This window comes from Podarcis bocagei (genome assembly GCF_964188305.1).
Source record: "Podarcis bocagei genome assembly, chromosome: 13".
NCBI classification, from domain to species: Eukaryota; Metazoa; Chordata; class Lepidosauria; order Squamata; family Lacertidae; genus Podarcis; species Podarcis bocagei.
In genome coordinates, this window is record NC_138138.1 from 51376450 (window position 1) to 51389976 (window position 13527).

Below are 13527 nucleotides of genomic sequence, written 5' to 3' on the forward strand. Positions count from 1 at the left end.
CCTTCTGAAGGCGGGCGGGGGGCGAAAGTCTTTGTCCCCCCTGCCTGCCTTCCCAGGGGCTTTTAAATCGCCCCGGACAGCGGAGAAGTCCTCCGCTGTCCTGGGGCGATTTTAAAATGCCGCCCGCCAGCATTTTAAGATCGCCCGGACAGCGGAGAAGTCCTCCGCTGTCCCGGGGTTTTTTAATATGCTGGGGGTGGGAAGAAAAGCCCTTGTTCCCCCCCCCCAGCCTTCAGAAGAGGTCCGGGGACAGACTGTCCCCGGACCTGGTCTGAAGGCGGTTTCCCTAGGAACGCATTAATTGATTTTCAATGCATTCCTATGGGAAACCGTGCATCGCAAGACGAAAAACTCGCAAGACGAAGAGACTTGCGGAACGAATTAATTTCGTCTTGCGAGGCACCACTGTACAATATTCCCATGAATCTTTGGACTTCTCTCATTCCCCTCCCTGGGTTCCGTTGTTAAGCCTTTTCTACTGCATCTTTTATAATGATCCAAATTATTTCCCCACCCCCTCCATGTATCCATAGTTCTCGTTACATTACAACTGTTATTGCAATCCCACTAACGATTTTAACTGTTTAAAGTGGTCTCCAAGGTAAATTTCCCTCATTCCTTATTAAAATTTTGGTCTTCCTGATTTCTGATCTTTCAGGTCATTTTTGCCATTTCGGCAGAGTCCGTCAACTTAATCTGCCATTCTTCCCTGGTAGGGACTATGGTCTTCTTTCTGGGCTGGTAACATCCGCACAGCTGTCGCCACATACATGAACAGTTTTTTCTGTGTCCTTGGAGAATATTTTTTACTCTAAGGGCCACATTCCCTCATGGTCAACTGTTATGTACTGAGTTGAATAGGATCCAAAATGCAGCAGTCTGATTGGTCCTAGAACAATAGGATTCAGAATGCAGCAGTTTGATTGGTCCTAGAACAATGCAGCAGTATGATTGGTCCGCAGGAGCCACCCAATCATGCTCCAGATATAAGTGAATCCACAACCTGATTGGCCTACAGGAGAATCCCGGAATTAGCCAATGACGTGGGGCCCATTGTGCAAATAATGTATATAAAGCAGATATTTTGGGGGAACAATTATTCCTCCTCACCACTATGGGCTGAATAAAGAGCATGAAATCCACTCTCGACTCCGAGTATATTTCAGGCCGCATGCCACTGATGGGGGGAGCCAAAAGCAACACATGCAATTTTTACATTTCTGCAGTAGGCCAGCTTCCACACACCCCTTTCCCTCTCTCCCGTCCAGGCAAGTGAGAGTCATCCTCAAAATTTCAAGGATGTGCTCCAGCCAGAAACACGGGAGAAGGGGGCCGAGCAAGGCTGGGAAGGGGCGTGTCCTGAGGGTGAAGGGGTGTGGCTTGGGAGGGTGTGTGGCCCGGGGAGAATCTCAAAGGCCAGATCCTTCTTGGGTTTGTTGCATGTTCTGGCCTGCCACAGCCCATCCCCATTTCCTGGTGGGCGCCAAACCAATCCTGCTATGCGAGTCTTGAACCCGGGACTCAATGCATGCAAGGCACAGGCTCCTTTAGCAGCAGCTTGCCCTCCCCCACCCTCCCCTGCTCAAAAGGCACGTAGTCCTTGCGCGTTAACTGCAACGGATGCGGGGAGAGTTGCCAAGCTCACAGCTGCCCCACCTTGCAGAAGCGGTCCAGGGCTTGCGGGCTCCGTTCACACATCTCTGAGATCAGCATGACAGCCCCGTGGAGGATGCCTGGGGAGAGAGAGAGACAGGTAGGCCGGGTGCGGATCCTGCCCTGACTTCCTAAGTCCCGTCCCCTACCTTCCCAAGTCCCAGGCCCACCAAGGCTCCCCAGATCCCGGTTTCTCTGCACCGCCTCAATGTGACGGGAGAGTGGCGTTTTCTTGAGCAGTGTTTCCCAACCTTTTTTGGGCAAAGGCACACTTGTTTGATGAAAAAAATCTCGAGGCACACCACCATTACAGCCCCGTGACGTCAGCGCGCAGCGTCGCGCCGGGAGGGACGCACGAAAGTGTAAGTTTCAATTTTTTCCCTCCCCCTTGCCGGGGAAACTCCAAGCTTTGGGGGTGGGGGGGGAGGCAGCAAAGCGAGGCAGGAAGGAGAGCGCGGCTTGGCTGGGTGAGCTTTGGCAGGGGCAGGGAATGAGAGCCGTGAGGCGGGCGCTGCGGACGGAGGCGCTGCCCGCCGAGCTCGCAGGCAGCCAGGCAGGCAGACGGCGAGAGCCCCGCGCTGGGCGGCCTCTCCTCGACGCTGCCGCCCCGCCTCTCGCCGCCCGACTCGCCCGCCTCCCTCCAGGCAACATCTCGCGGCACACCAGGCAACATCTCGCGGCACACTAGTGTGCCGCGGAACAGTGGTTGGGAAACACTGTTCTTGAGATCTCCTTCAAATCGCTCCTTGAGATCCGCTTTTCTGGGGGGAAAACTCCCTCCTGGGTCCCTCCAGGCCTCGTCTGCCCTTCCTAATCATGCAAAGAGTAAAGGTAAAGGTAAAGGGACCCTTGACCATTAGGTCCAGTCGTGGCCGACTCTGGGGTTGCAGTGCTCATCTTGCTTTATTGGCCGAGGGAGCCGGTGTACAGTTTCCGGGTCACGTGGCCAGCATGACTAAGCCGCTTCTGGCGAACCAGAGCAGCGCACGGAAATGCCGTTTAGCTTCCTGCTGGAGTGGTACCTATTTATCTATTTGCACTTCATGCTTTTGAACTGCTAGGTTGGCAGGAGCAGGGACCGAGCAACGGGAGCTCACCCCGTCCTGGGGATTCGAACCGCCGACCTTCTGATTGGCAAGTCCTAGGCTCTGTAGTTTAACCCACAGCGCCACCCACGTCCCTCATGCAAAGAGTAGCCCTACTGAAATCCACAGACCTGACTTATATCGATCAATTTCTGCGGGTTCACCGTGATCAAAACTGAGTCGAATACCCCTCTGAACTCTCCTCTCAACCTTCATCATCAAACACCCCTAGGAGAATCTCCCCCCGCCATCCCACTTCGCATCAATCCTTCTCTTCTGCAACGGAGCGGTCGGCTCAAGCGTTCTGAGCAACCGAAGAATATCCAAGCACGCACGAGCGGGGACTGATTTATTTATTTGTAGCTTTCTCCCCCAGCCCTAAACTCTTCATCAGCAAAGAAAGAAAGAAAAAGGCCCTCCGGAATGGCTTACACAGTGTCCAGTAATAAAACGCTCCCTGCCCTCTGACTTATAATTTAAGAGGCACGACACAAAAGGAAAAGAGGTTGGGAGGGAGAAGGAGAAAGGCAAACTCAGGCACTAGCTGCAAAGTTCTTACCAGAGCCCTTTCTGAAAGGCTCCCAGCAGCTTCTTTTCCGGCCAATGGGGAGGGCCAAGATGGTCTCCTCCCTTGCCATGACGGGGAGGGCGAAGAGGCGTCCCCATGGCCCCAGCCAAAGGGACAAAGGCACTTACCGGTATTTTGTTCAGTCAACAGGTGTTCACCGAGTCGAGTGAATACGTCTATAAGATCGGGCACCTTCCGGACAACGTGTACAGCACAGACCACGGCCTAGAAGCGGAGGCAGAGAGCAAAGGATTATGGGGGGGGGTCCCACTGTGCCCCACGGAACTGCCTTGCAGGCTGAGACCCTCCCTGCCCGCGGACTGTCTCGCCAGAGTGGTGCATGCTCTAGTTATCTCTCGCTTGGACTGCTGCAATGCGCTCTACGTGGGGCTACCTTTGAAGGTGACCCGGAAACTACAACTAATCCAGAATGCGGCAGCTAGACTGGTGACTGGGAGCGGCCGCCGAGACCACATAACACCGGTCTTGAAAGACCTACATTGGCTCCCAGTACGTTTCCGAGCTCAATTCCAAGTGTTGGTGCTGACCTTGAAAGCCCTAAACAGCCTCGGTCCAGTGTACCTGAAGGAGCGTCTCCACCCTCATTGAGGTCCAACTCCGAGGGCCTTCTGGCAGTTCCCTCACTGCATGAAGCGAAGTTACAGGGAACCAGGCAGAGGGCCTTCTCAGTGGTGGCGCCCGCCCTGTGGAACGCCCTCCCACCAGATGTCAAAGAGAACAACAACTACCAGACTTTTAGAAGACATCTGAAGGCAGCCCTGGTTAGGGAAGCTTTTAATGTTATTAGACTATTGTATTTTAATATTCTTTTGGAAGCTGCCCAGAGTGGCTGGAGAAACCCAGCCAGATGGGCGGGGTATAAATAATTTATTATTATTATTATTATTATTATTATTATTATTATTATTATTGGAATCTCCGCTTTTTAAAGAAAAAATCTCAGCTGCGGGGTCTCACCTTCCTTCGCACGGAGGGCTGGCCAACCCTGGCAAGCTGCTCCACTTCGCCAGCCAAATCCCGGAACATGGCCACCGAGCCCAGGGAGCCCAGGGTGCTCAGAGCTAAGCCTTGCACCCAGGCAGTGGGGTGCAGAAGGTCGCTACGGGGAGCAAAAGAAAGTGAGGTGAATGGAAGATGCAACAGTTTATCAAATATTCACATCCCCTGTCCAAACAGCTTCCCTCAGGCACACAAATCCCACCTCCCGTATATTCCTTCCTACTTGAAATATACTCAGAGTCGCAAAGTGATTTCATGCTCTTTATTCAGCTCATAGTGGTGAGGAGGAATGAATGAAGGTCCCCTCACAGTATCTGCTTTATATACATTATTTACACAATGGGCTGCATATGATTGGCTAATTCTGGAATTCTACTGTAAGCCAATTAGGTTGTGGATTCACTTATATCTGGAGCATGATTGGGTGGTTCCTGCCAACCAATCATACTGCTGCATTTTGGATCCTTTTGTTCTAGGACCAATCAGACTGCTGCAGTTTGGATCCTATTCAACTCAGTACATAACACTACTCATTCCCCACGTTCAACCCTCAAGACCTACCGATGGCCGCCATCTTTAACCAGCAGGAAAGGCTGGTGTTTTGAAAGACTTTTAAGCTGCCGTATTCTGGCTGGTATCCCAACATTGCATTTCAAGGAACCCCCAGCGACCCAGCTCCCTTGACATGTCTTTTCCCAAGCCTCAAGAGTTGTTTTGAGTGGAACAGACAGAAGGTGGCAGACTCTCCTTCCTGGGAGGTTTTTCAGCGGAGTTTGGGTGGCCATCTGTCAGGGATTCCTTAGCTGTGATTCCTTCATTGCAGGGGGTTGGACTAGATGGCCCTTGTGGGTCCCTTCCAGCTCCACAGTTCTGTGATTCTGAATCTCAGCCTCCATTCCTTCAGAGCCCATAGCACAGGTCCCTTCCCCTCCTTATAAATCTTCCAACTAGATTCCCAGGATTTTCACTGGAAGCACACCTGAATTTCCCACACTCCCAAATACCAGGTTGATACCTGTACATTTAAGGTGCTAGGACAGCCCTTCAAACAACAACAACAATTTATTATTTATACCCCGCCCATCTGGCTGGGTTTCCCCAGCCACTCTGGGCGGCTTCCAACAAAATATTAAAATACAGTAATGCATCAAACATTAAAAGCTTCCCTAAACAGGGCTGCCTCCAGATGTCTTCTAAAAGTCTGGTAGTTGTTTTTCTCATTGACATCTGGTGGGAGGGCGTTCCATAGGGCGGGTGCCACCACCGAGAAGGCCCTCTGCCTGGTTCCCTGTAACTTGGCTTCTCGAAGCCAGGGAACCGCCCTCAGCACTGGACCACAGTGTCCGGGCTGAATGATGGGGGTGGAGACACTCCTTCAGGTATACTGGGCCGAGGCCGTTTAGGGCTTTCAAGGTCAGCACCAACACTTGGAATTGTGCTCCGAAACGTACTGGGAGCCAGTGTAGGTCTTTCAAGACCGGTGTTATGTGGTCTCAGCGGCTGCTCCCAGTCACCAGTCTAGTAACAAAGCTTTCCCCTGGATTTATGGGAACTGTAGTTTGCTAAGGTTGCTGAGCATTGTTAGAAAACCCCTACCCCCCCCAGAGCTAAAATTCCCAGGGTAGACAGACTAGGGTTGCCATTTGTCTGGAATTTCCCAGACATGTCCGGGATTCTAATGATGAAATTAGAGTCCTGGGGGAATTCTGAAAAATTGGCAAAAGATCAACAACTTTGGGGTTCATTTTCCCCAAAAAGCTCCACAACGGTTTGGGAAATCCCCCCCCCAAAAAAGTTCAACAACTTTGTGTCCAGATTTTTTACTTCTTGAAAAATGGCAACCTTAAGACAGACCGAATGTTAAACCACTCTGAGAACCTTAGCTCTGGAAGGGGAACAGGAGTCTCCTAAACAGCTCTTGCCCCCCCCAACAAAACTACAGTTCCCAGGATCCTTTGGGGAAAGCCGTGACAGTTTGAAATGGTATCATAGCACTTTAAATGCATGGTGTGAATGTAGCCTTGGTTTCTCCCCCCCCCCCCCAGTATAACCCTAAATCATAAGGGACGAGGGTGGTGCTGTGGGTTAAACCACTGAGCCTAGGACTTGCTGATCAGAAGGTCAGCGGTTCAAATCCCCGTGACGGGGTGAGCTCCCGTTGCTCGGTCCCTGCTCCTGCCAACCTAGCAGTTCGAAAGCATGTCAAAGTGCAAGTAGATAAATAGGTACCACTCCGGCGGGAAGGTAAACGGCGTTTCCGTGCGCTGCTCTGGTTTGCCAGAAGTGGCTTAGTCATGCTGGCCACATGACCCGGAAGCTGTACGCCGGCTCCCTCGGCCAATAAAGCGAGATGAGCGCCGCAACCCCAAGAGCCTTGGATTGTGGTCAGGGGTGCCGCGGGGAACACTGGCCTCTGTCCCTCTTTCCTTCCCTCCCCCCTATGATGTCCTCTCACATCTCTGACTCTCAAAGGCTTGCACAGCTGTTTGTTGCAACCCTAATACAAGCGAAAGCTGCCTCCAGGGCTGGCCATTGGGTGCTGGTTGCCAGGAAGTGAGGCAGCCTTGAAGTAAGCAAGCACGCGGGCAAGGAGCCAAGCCGGCCAGACTGCCAGCCCATTGCTGTTGGGAATGGACAGAGAAGTGGGAAGGTGGGCAGTCAGGCACCATGCTAGCTTTTATTGTGCTTGCTGTATGCAATGCCTGCCTGGAAGCTGAGTGCCCAGTCCTGAAGGGGAGTCTTTCCACCACGGAGGCCTGGCAGTGCCCGCTGCTGCCACTACTGCCTTCCAAGCTGAGTAAGATGCTGGCCTCACCTTCACCTTTGGCCAGGCTCCAAAGGCTGGGGGCATCCTCTTCCCAGGCCCCCTGTGGGGCAGAGAGAGGAGGCAGCTGTCTTTGGGGCAGGGGCGGCGGCAGCGGCTGCCCAGAGGACCCCCAAAGAGAGTGGAGAGGAGAGGACCAGAAAGAACGTAGTTGGTCAAGGAGGCCGTGGATTCCAAAAGGCTGAAAACTTCTGCCCTAAATAATAGCTTTCCGTTCCCAAATTTGTACTAGTCCAGTGTGGGGGCACCCACTCTCTCTTTCTGCCCCCCCCCCACAAACACTCTTTGGTTTCATCCCTCACTTCTTGATACTATTGGTCAGCAGAAGGTGAGTGTCCTGCTTCTCATCCAATAGGAGGGCAGCGCCAAGGTAGCCGATCCGCTTTTCGTGGAAACGGTGGGAGGCCATTAGCTTCAAGCTCTCCATCTGGGTTCAAGACAGAATAAGGAAAGAAACACACCATTATTGATTACACCAGAACTACAACCTTCGATTGATTAAACCCCCAGGCTAAATCCCAGAACATTCTAGTTGGGGGTGTATCCCACCGGGACCTTTAAGGGTTACTGTTCGGTGGTGATCGGCATTTGGGAATATCAGCAGAGGGGTTTTTGAGGGGTAGTTGCATATAAAGTCACTATAAGTGCATTAGCTAAGGAAGCTAAATGGAACCTGGGTTCGAATCCTCACTCGGCCATTAAGCTCACTGACTGACCATCTCGGTAGTGGCCTTCTTGGTAGTGGCACCCGCCCTGTGGAACGCCCTCCCACCAGATGTCAAAGAGAAAAACAAGACTTCTAGAAGACATCTGAAGGCAGCCTTGTTTAGGGAAGCTTTTAATGTTTAACAGGTTTTGTATATTAATATTCTGTTGGGAGCCACCCAGAGTGGCTGGGGAAACCCAGGCAGATGGGCGGGGTATAAATAAATTAATTATTATTATTATTATTATTATTATTATTATTATTATTATTATCATCTGTTATCCTAAAACTACCTCACACGGTTGTTGCGAGGACATGTGAGGAAGGTAAGTTTGGGGGCAGGGGGGTGGAACTTTGTACATCAAGTGCTGTATAAAAAGGTAAAGGGACCCCTGACCATTAGGTCCAGTCGTGACCAACTCCGGGGTTGCGGCGCTCATCTCGCTTTATTGGCCGAGGGAGCCGGTGTACAGCTTCCGGGTCATGTGGCCAGCATGACTAAGCCGCTTCTGGCGAACCAGAGCAGCGCACGGAAACGCCGTTTACCTTCCCGCCAGAGCCGTACCTATTTATCTACTTGCATTTTTACGTGTTTTTGAACTGCTAGGTTGGCAGGAGCTGGGACCGAGCAACGGGAGCTCACCCCATCGCTGTATAAATAAATAAAACACGCTTACAACACTTTTGGAGCACTTTTAACAGCCAAGGTCCCCCCCCACAAAGAATCATGGGAACTGTAGTCTACCCCTCACAGAGCTACAATCCCCAGCTCCCTTAACAAACTACAGTTCCCCATGTGCAGTGTGGGTGTATACCTGTCCAAAATGAGCAGGATAGCCCAGAATGTGGATGTAGAGCAACTTGGCTAAGTTGGAGGCGCGGGTGTCGGGCTCGTCTCCCCGAAAGGCCCCCCGAATCTTGGCGCTTTCTCGTTGGACCAGCTCCCGCTCCTCCACCTGGGTCCGTGCGCTCCGTATGGTCCGGATCAGGACCGGCAACGTGAGAGGTGCTTCCGGCATCCTGGAAGTGAAGAGCGGAATAATTTTTGGGGGGGCGGCCTTTGGCACGTGGCACCTGCAGGAACCTCAACTCTTACTCCTCAGCTCAAGCCCGAAAGACAGGAAGTAATAACAGGTTGCTTCTGAGAATGTGCAGAGTGCCTGTATTCCTTGGGTTTGGACTCAAGGCTTCCTCTTAGGGATGGATGCCAGCAACCTGCCGCTAGGTCTAAATCGCTTAACGCAAATTAGTTCACACCCTTTGACGAATAGTAAAAATGAAGGTTTCCCTCCCTCCAATACTTTCTTTCCACGTTTATGGGGAAGTAGAGGATTAATCCGCATTTGCAGTGGAAAGAACAGAATTGAATTGGTTCCGTAAAGTGGCCCTTATTGCAGACGATTTCCGGATTGGAAATCAAAAGCCCTTTGTGGAGGCTTTAAGCTCAGTCGATATTTTTCTGCCCACCTCAAGTCTCGAATTTCACTCCTGTACCATAAAAAGCAGCCTCTCCCTGCCCTCAAACTGTCTCTTCAGTGTAGCCCTCACAACTGTGAATTTAAATTCAGATATTTCGGTAAAACTCTCTCCCCTTCCTCTTTTCCCTTAACCCCTCCTTCCACTCTGATGGACAGTTTAAAATGTGCATACTTTGAATGAATCTGCATATGCATATGAGCTGCAGGCAAAATTTAGTGGGCCACCAGACACCCCCACAGAACCCAAAGTCCCTCTCTTGCATGTTAGCACCCTCTTTGGGGATTATCACCCCCTTATCTTAACTCCCACCAGCACTTAATTTTTCATTCATTCCTTTTCTCTGGTCCTCTCCTCACCTGTCCAGAGATTCACTGCACACGGTTTCTTCTTCGTTTCACGATATTTTGGGGACACACAGAGGGGCAGCTGGTGCCCCCTCTATCCTCCCCTTCTGCTTAGTCAACTTATTGCATTTCCGGACAACAGTCTGTTAACCAGCCAGGTAAACTCACCTGAACTTCTGCGGCTACCTGGACCCAGGGGCGCCCTCTGCTGGCCAGACCCAGAAAGGGACTTTTTCATTCGGATCCTTTTTTTTTTTAAGGGCAGTTAAGTAAAGGTAAAGGTACCCCTGCCCGAACGGGCCAGTCTTGACAGACTCTGGGGTTTGTGCGCCCATCTCACATCTATTGGCCGGGGGCAGTTAGCCAAAGTTTAAAGCTATTTCGGAAGAGTGGGATCTGTTGACAGACAGATACGCCTTGAGCCAAAGAAGGGAACTTTCAGACAACCTGTTTATTGAGCACTCATCCTGATTTGTTTGTGCAGAGGTTATACAAAATTGTGCCACGTGAACCTTATCCATTGCTTCCCAGTTCATTTTGCCATAGCTTTCCGAACTGCAAGGTTTGTTTTTGTTTCTTGTTTAAAAAAGCAGTTTGCTGTGCAAGAGCACCAAACCCACTTTAACTGTGCAACATGACTTTGCCAGTATATGATCGAATTCCATATGCAAAACAGTACCAGTCTGGGAACAGACCATACCTAATGTTCATATTTAATGAATTTTTTAAATTTATTTTTTAAAAAGTTTGTAGTTTGTTGGGGACTTATAAATATTATATACATATCATTAAAAAGGCACAGGTGGACTAGAGAATATGATCCAAATCCTGCATAGCTGGCCATGCATAAGAAACAGATGTGAACTAGCTGGGTGTACATTCACAAATACTTAGAGGATAAAGCTGTCAGTTAGCATGACAGCTAGATGCAGACTTTCCCTCCAGAGGAAGGATATTTTTGAATATCAGACACTGGGGGAAAACTGAGGCCTTTAGTCTGATCCAGCAAGTTTATTCTTACATTCTTTGGATGGGCACAAAACCTTATGTTTCAAATGCCCTAGGCAAGTCTCTGATTTGCTAACAACAGGCAGCTCCACAACACTTTAAAAACACACCCAGTGCACATTTAAACCACGTGGCTTCCTCCAGTAAATCCTGGGAAATGTAGTTTACCCCTCACTGAGATACAATTCCCAGCACAGTCAGCATACTACAGTTCCCAGGATTCTTTGTGAGGGCAGAAAATTGTGTGCTTTAAATGTGCATCAAATGTGCTTTAGGTGTGTGGAATGCTCCCGGGCTACCTGCTCTCTCAGCATAAGCGGCCTTCCACTTCTGCGCAACAGGCGGAAAGGCAGATGCCTGAATTTCCTCATTCCCTCTTCCCTGTTGAAAGCTTGCCTGCTACGTAACTGTTAAAAAGGTCACAATAACCTTGCGAGGCAAAACACCACCACAGCAGCAGCAGCCCTTTGGCCGCCAAGAGGATCTGAAGGGTGAAACTATTGCTCCCCTGCCTCGCTGTGGCCCTTCAGTGGGTTGCAGACCTCCTGGCTTCTGCCCTCCAGGGCTCACAGAATCATAGAATTGTAGTCCAACCCCCTGCAATGCAGGAATCTATGCAAAAGCATCCATGACAGGTGACCACCCAACCTCTGCTTAAAAACCTCCAACAGACCCTCCAAGTGTCCCTATTTTCCAGGGACATTGTCCCGGTTTCTGATTTGGTCCCGCTTTTCCTTAGGACATCACTATTTTCATTGGAGAAATCTTGGAGGGCATGGAGATCTGACCCCCGAGCCATTTGAAGGCAATCTTGTATAGGGAAGTTTTTTTAATGTTTACAATACGATAATCTTTATTGCCATTGTCCCATACAGAACAACGAAATTGAAAAAATCTACATCAGACATTCAAAAACCAACAAGCCTGCTATCCCAGCTATCCAAGCCTGCTTAGCCCCCTAAAAACTCTAATACCCCATAATTAAATACAATATACTCCCATAGAGACTACCTTACACTGCGTTTAAAACCAAAATCGCATTTGGATAGAAACTGTTTCTTAGGCGGCTTGTACCTTCTTCCAGAAAACAGAAGCTGAACGAGATCTCTGCAGCTTTCTTATGTTTTATGGGGTTTTTTTTTAATATATTGGAAGCTGTCCAGAGTGGCTGGGGCAACCCAAAAAGATGAGTGGAGTATAAATAGTAAATTAACCATTAAGGAATGGAACGTCCCTATTTTCATCGGAGAAATGTTGGAGGGTATGTTCCAAGGAAGGACAGCCCACCACTTCTTGTGCGAGTCTGTTCCACTGTCGAACAGCTCCTTCGGCTGGCCAGAGAGAGAGAGAAAGAGAAGCCAGCAGGACTCTAAAATTTCTCTCTGTAATGTTATATAATATATGAGCAGCCCAGGGGCTTCTCCATAAAGCTTTATGAGCGCAGCCATAGAGACGCGGCCAGAGCGCCGCAGTAGGGGAGAGGACTAGACCACGCCCCCCACTTTCTCGGCAACGCTCCCACCAACCACGGACATGGAGCAAACCTCTAGACAGGAACTCCTCCACTGGGCTTCCGGTTTCGCTGACCCTTGGCGGAAGCGGCTACTGCCCTCCCATGGAGAAACCTGGGATTTGTGCATCGGACTTTCCCATTCCCACCCGCCCCCGAAACCTTCTTGGCGGAAATAAATAGTTCCGGCCCTTCGGGGTCCCCCCCTCCTGCACGTCTGAAGGCGGCTCCCTGCCTGGGTCGGCGCGGGGTTTTGTGCGTGCAACTGAGCTCTGGGTCAGACCGGGGGGCGCGGGGAGGAAACGGCCAAGCCGAGCTGCCTTTGCTGCTGCAACAACCTGGAGTGGGATTTTATTCGGGAAGGGGCCGCAAAGCCTCCCCGCCCGGGCTAAGGACTTGCAATGCTGGCGGCGGGCTACACTGCAGGGCTGTTGTGCGCTTACCTCTTGGCAGGGCCGGGGTCCGCAAGGCCCAGGCCCGGGGCTCCCGTTCAGCCGAATGAGCGGAGGGCGCCCAGCTGGCTGCCTTGGCACATCTTGAAGCGAGCGGAGCAATAGGTGGCAGGAAGCAGCCTGGGGTAAAAGTAGGCAGGTTGGCCCATAGGAAGGATTGCCTCAAAATCCGCGTTAGGGCAATACCTTCATTAGGCCGACCAAAATGTTCTGGTTTTTTGTTCTTATTCTGTGGTCTCTACAGCCACAGCAGGTTGTGTTGCAACCTTCCGAGTTTGACCTCTTCCCCAAACTTGCCACATTTATTTTTTTTAATACCATCTTCAGGTGAAAGGGAATGCCCTCCCCAGGGAGCCTCGCCTGGTACCTTTGTTACATATCTTTAGGCGCCAGGCAAAAGCGTTCCTCTCCTCCCAGCCTTTGGAAAATAATAAGTCTGCTCTTCTAAACTGTTTCTTGGTGTTGCATGTATTGTTTTGGTCTGTCACTACAGGGTGTGTTTTTGTGTTTTCAAATTGCAAACCGCCCTGTGATCCTCAGATGAAAGGCGGTACAGAAATAATAATTATTAATAATAATATGTACCTTTTAAATAACAATAGTGTTGTAACGAAGAGTACCAACGTTCAAGTTCTCCAAACAACCAGAAGAGCAATCAAAATGATCCAAGGAGATAGCGCGACTCGCCTATGAGGAAAGACTGCCACTTTTGCGGGGGGGTGGGGTGGGGTGGTGTCATTGAGGGAAAAGGCGAGTAAGTAGTGGATGCGATAGAAGTTTATAGAACTGTGTATGTTATGTAGAAAGTGGGTAGCTAAAAGTCCGTCTCCCCCATAACACTAGGACTCACGGACATCCATTGAACCTGAATGTTGGGC

General features: G+C 50.5%; 1 protein-coding gene across 4 annotated transcripts in view; it reads right to left on the minus strand.

The window, feature by feature from the left end:
* The window catches only part of AP1G2 (adaptor related protein complex 1 subunit gamma 2), a 29758-nt gene extending 16805 nt beyond the window's left edge, over positions 1-12953 (minus strand). The window contains exons 1-6 of one of the 4 annotated variants that reach the window (XM_081167838.1): positions 12641-12953; positions 8672-8876; positions 7453-7577; positions 4285-4426; positions 3435-3531; positions 1657-1733 (exon numbers count right to left, since the gene is read on the minus strand). In XM_081167838.1, coding sequence (XP_081023964.1) covers positions 1657-1733; positions 3435-3531; positions 4285-4426; positions 7453-7577; positions 8672-8875 — 645 coding nt within the window. In that variant the 5' untranslated portion in view covers position 8876; positions 12641-12953. Of the gene's footprint in view, positions 1-1656; positions 1734-3434; positions 3532-4284; positions 4427-7452; positions 7578-8671; positions 8877-9691; positions 9870-12640 lie in introns of those variants that run through there. The other 3 variants (XM_081167837.1, XM_081167839.1, XM_081167840.1) reach the window with 3 other exon arrangements.
* Positions 12954-13527: the final 574 nt, after the last annotated feature.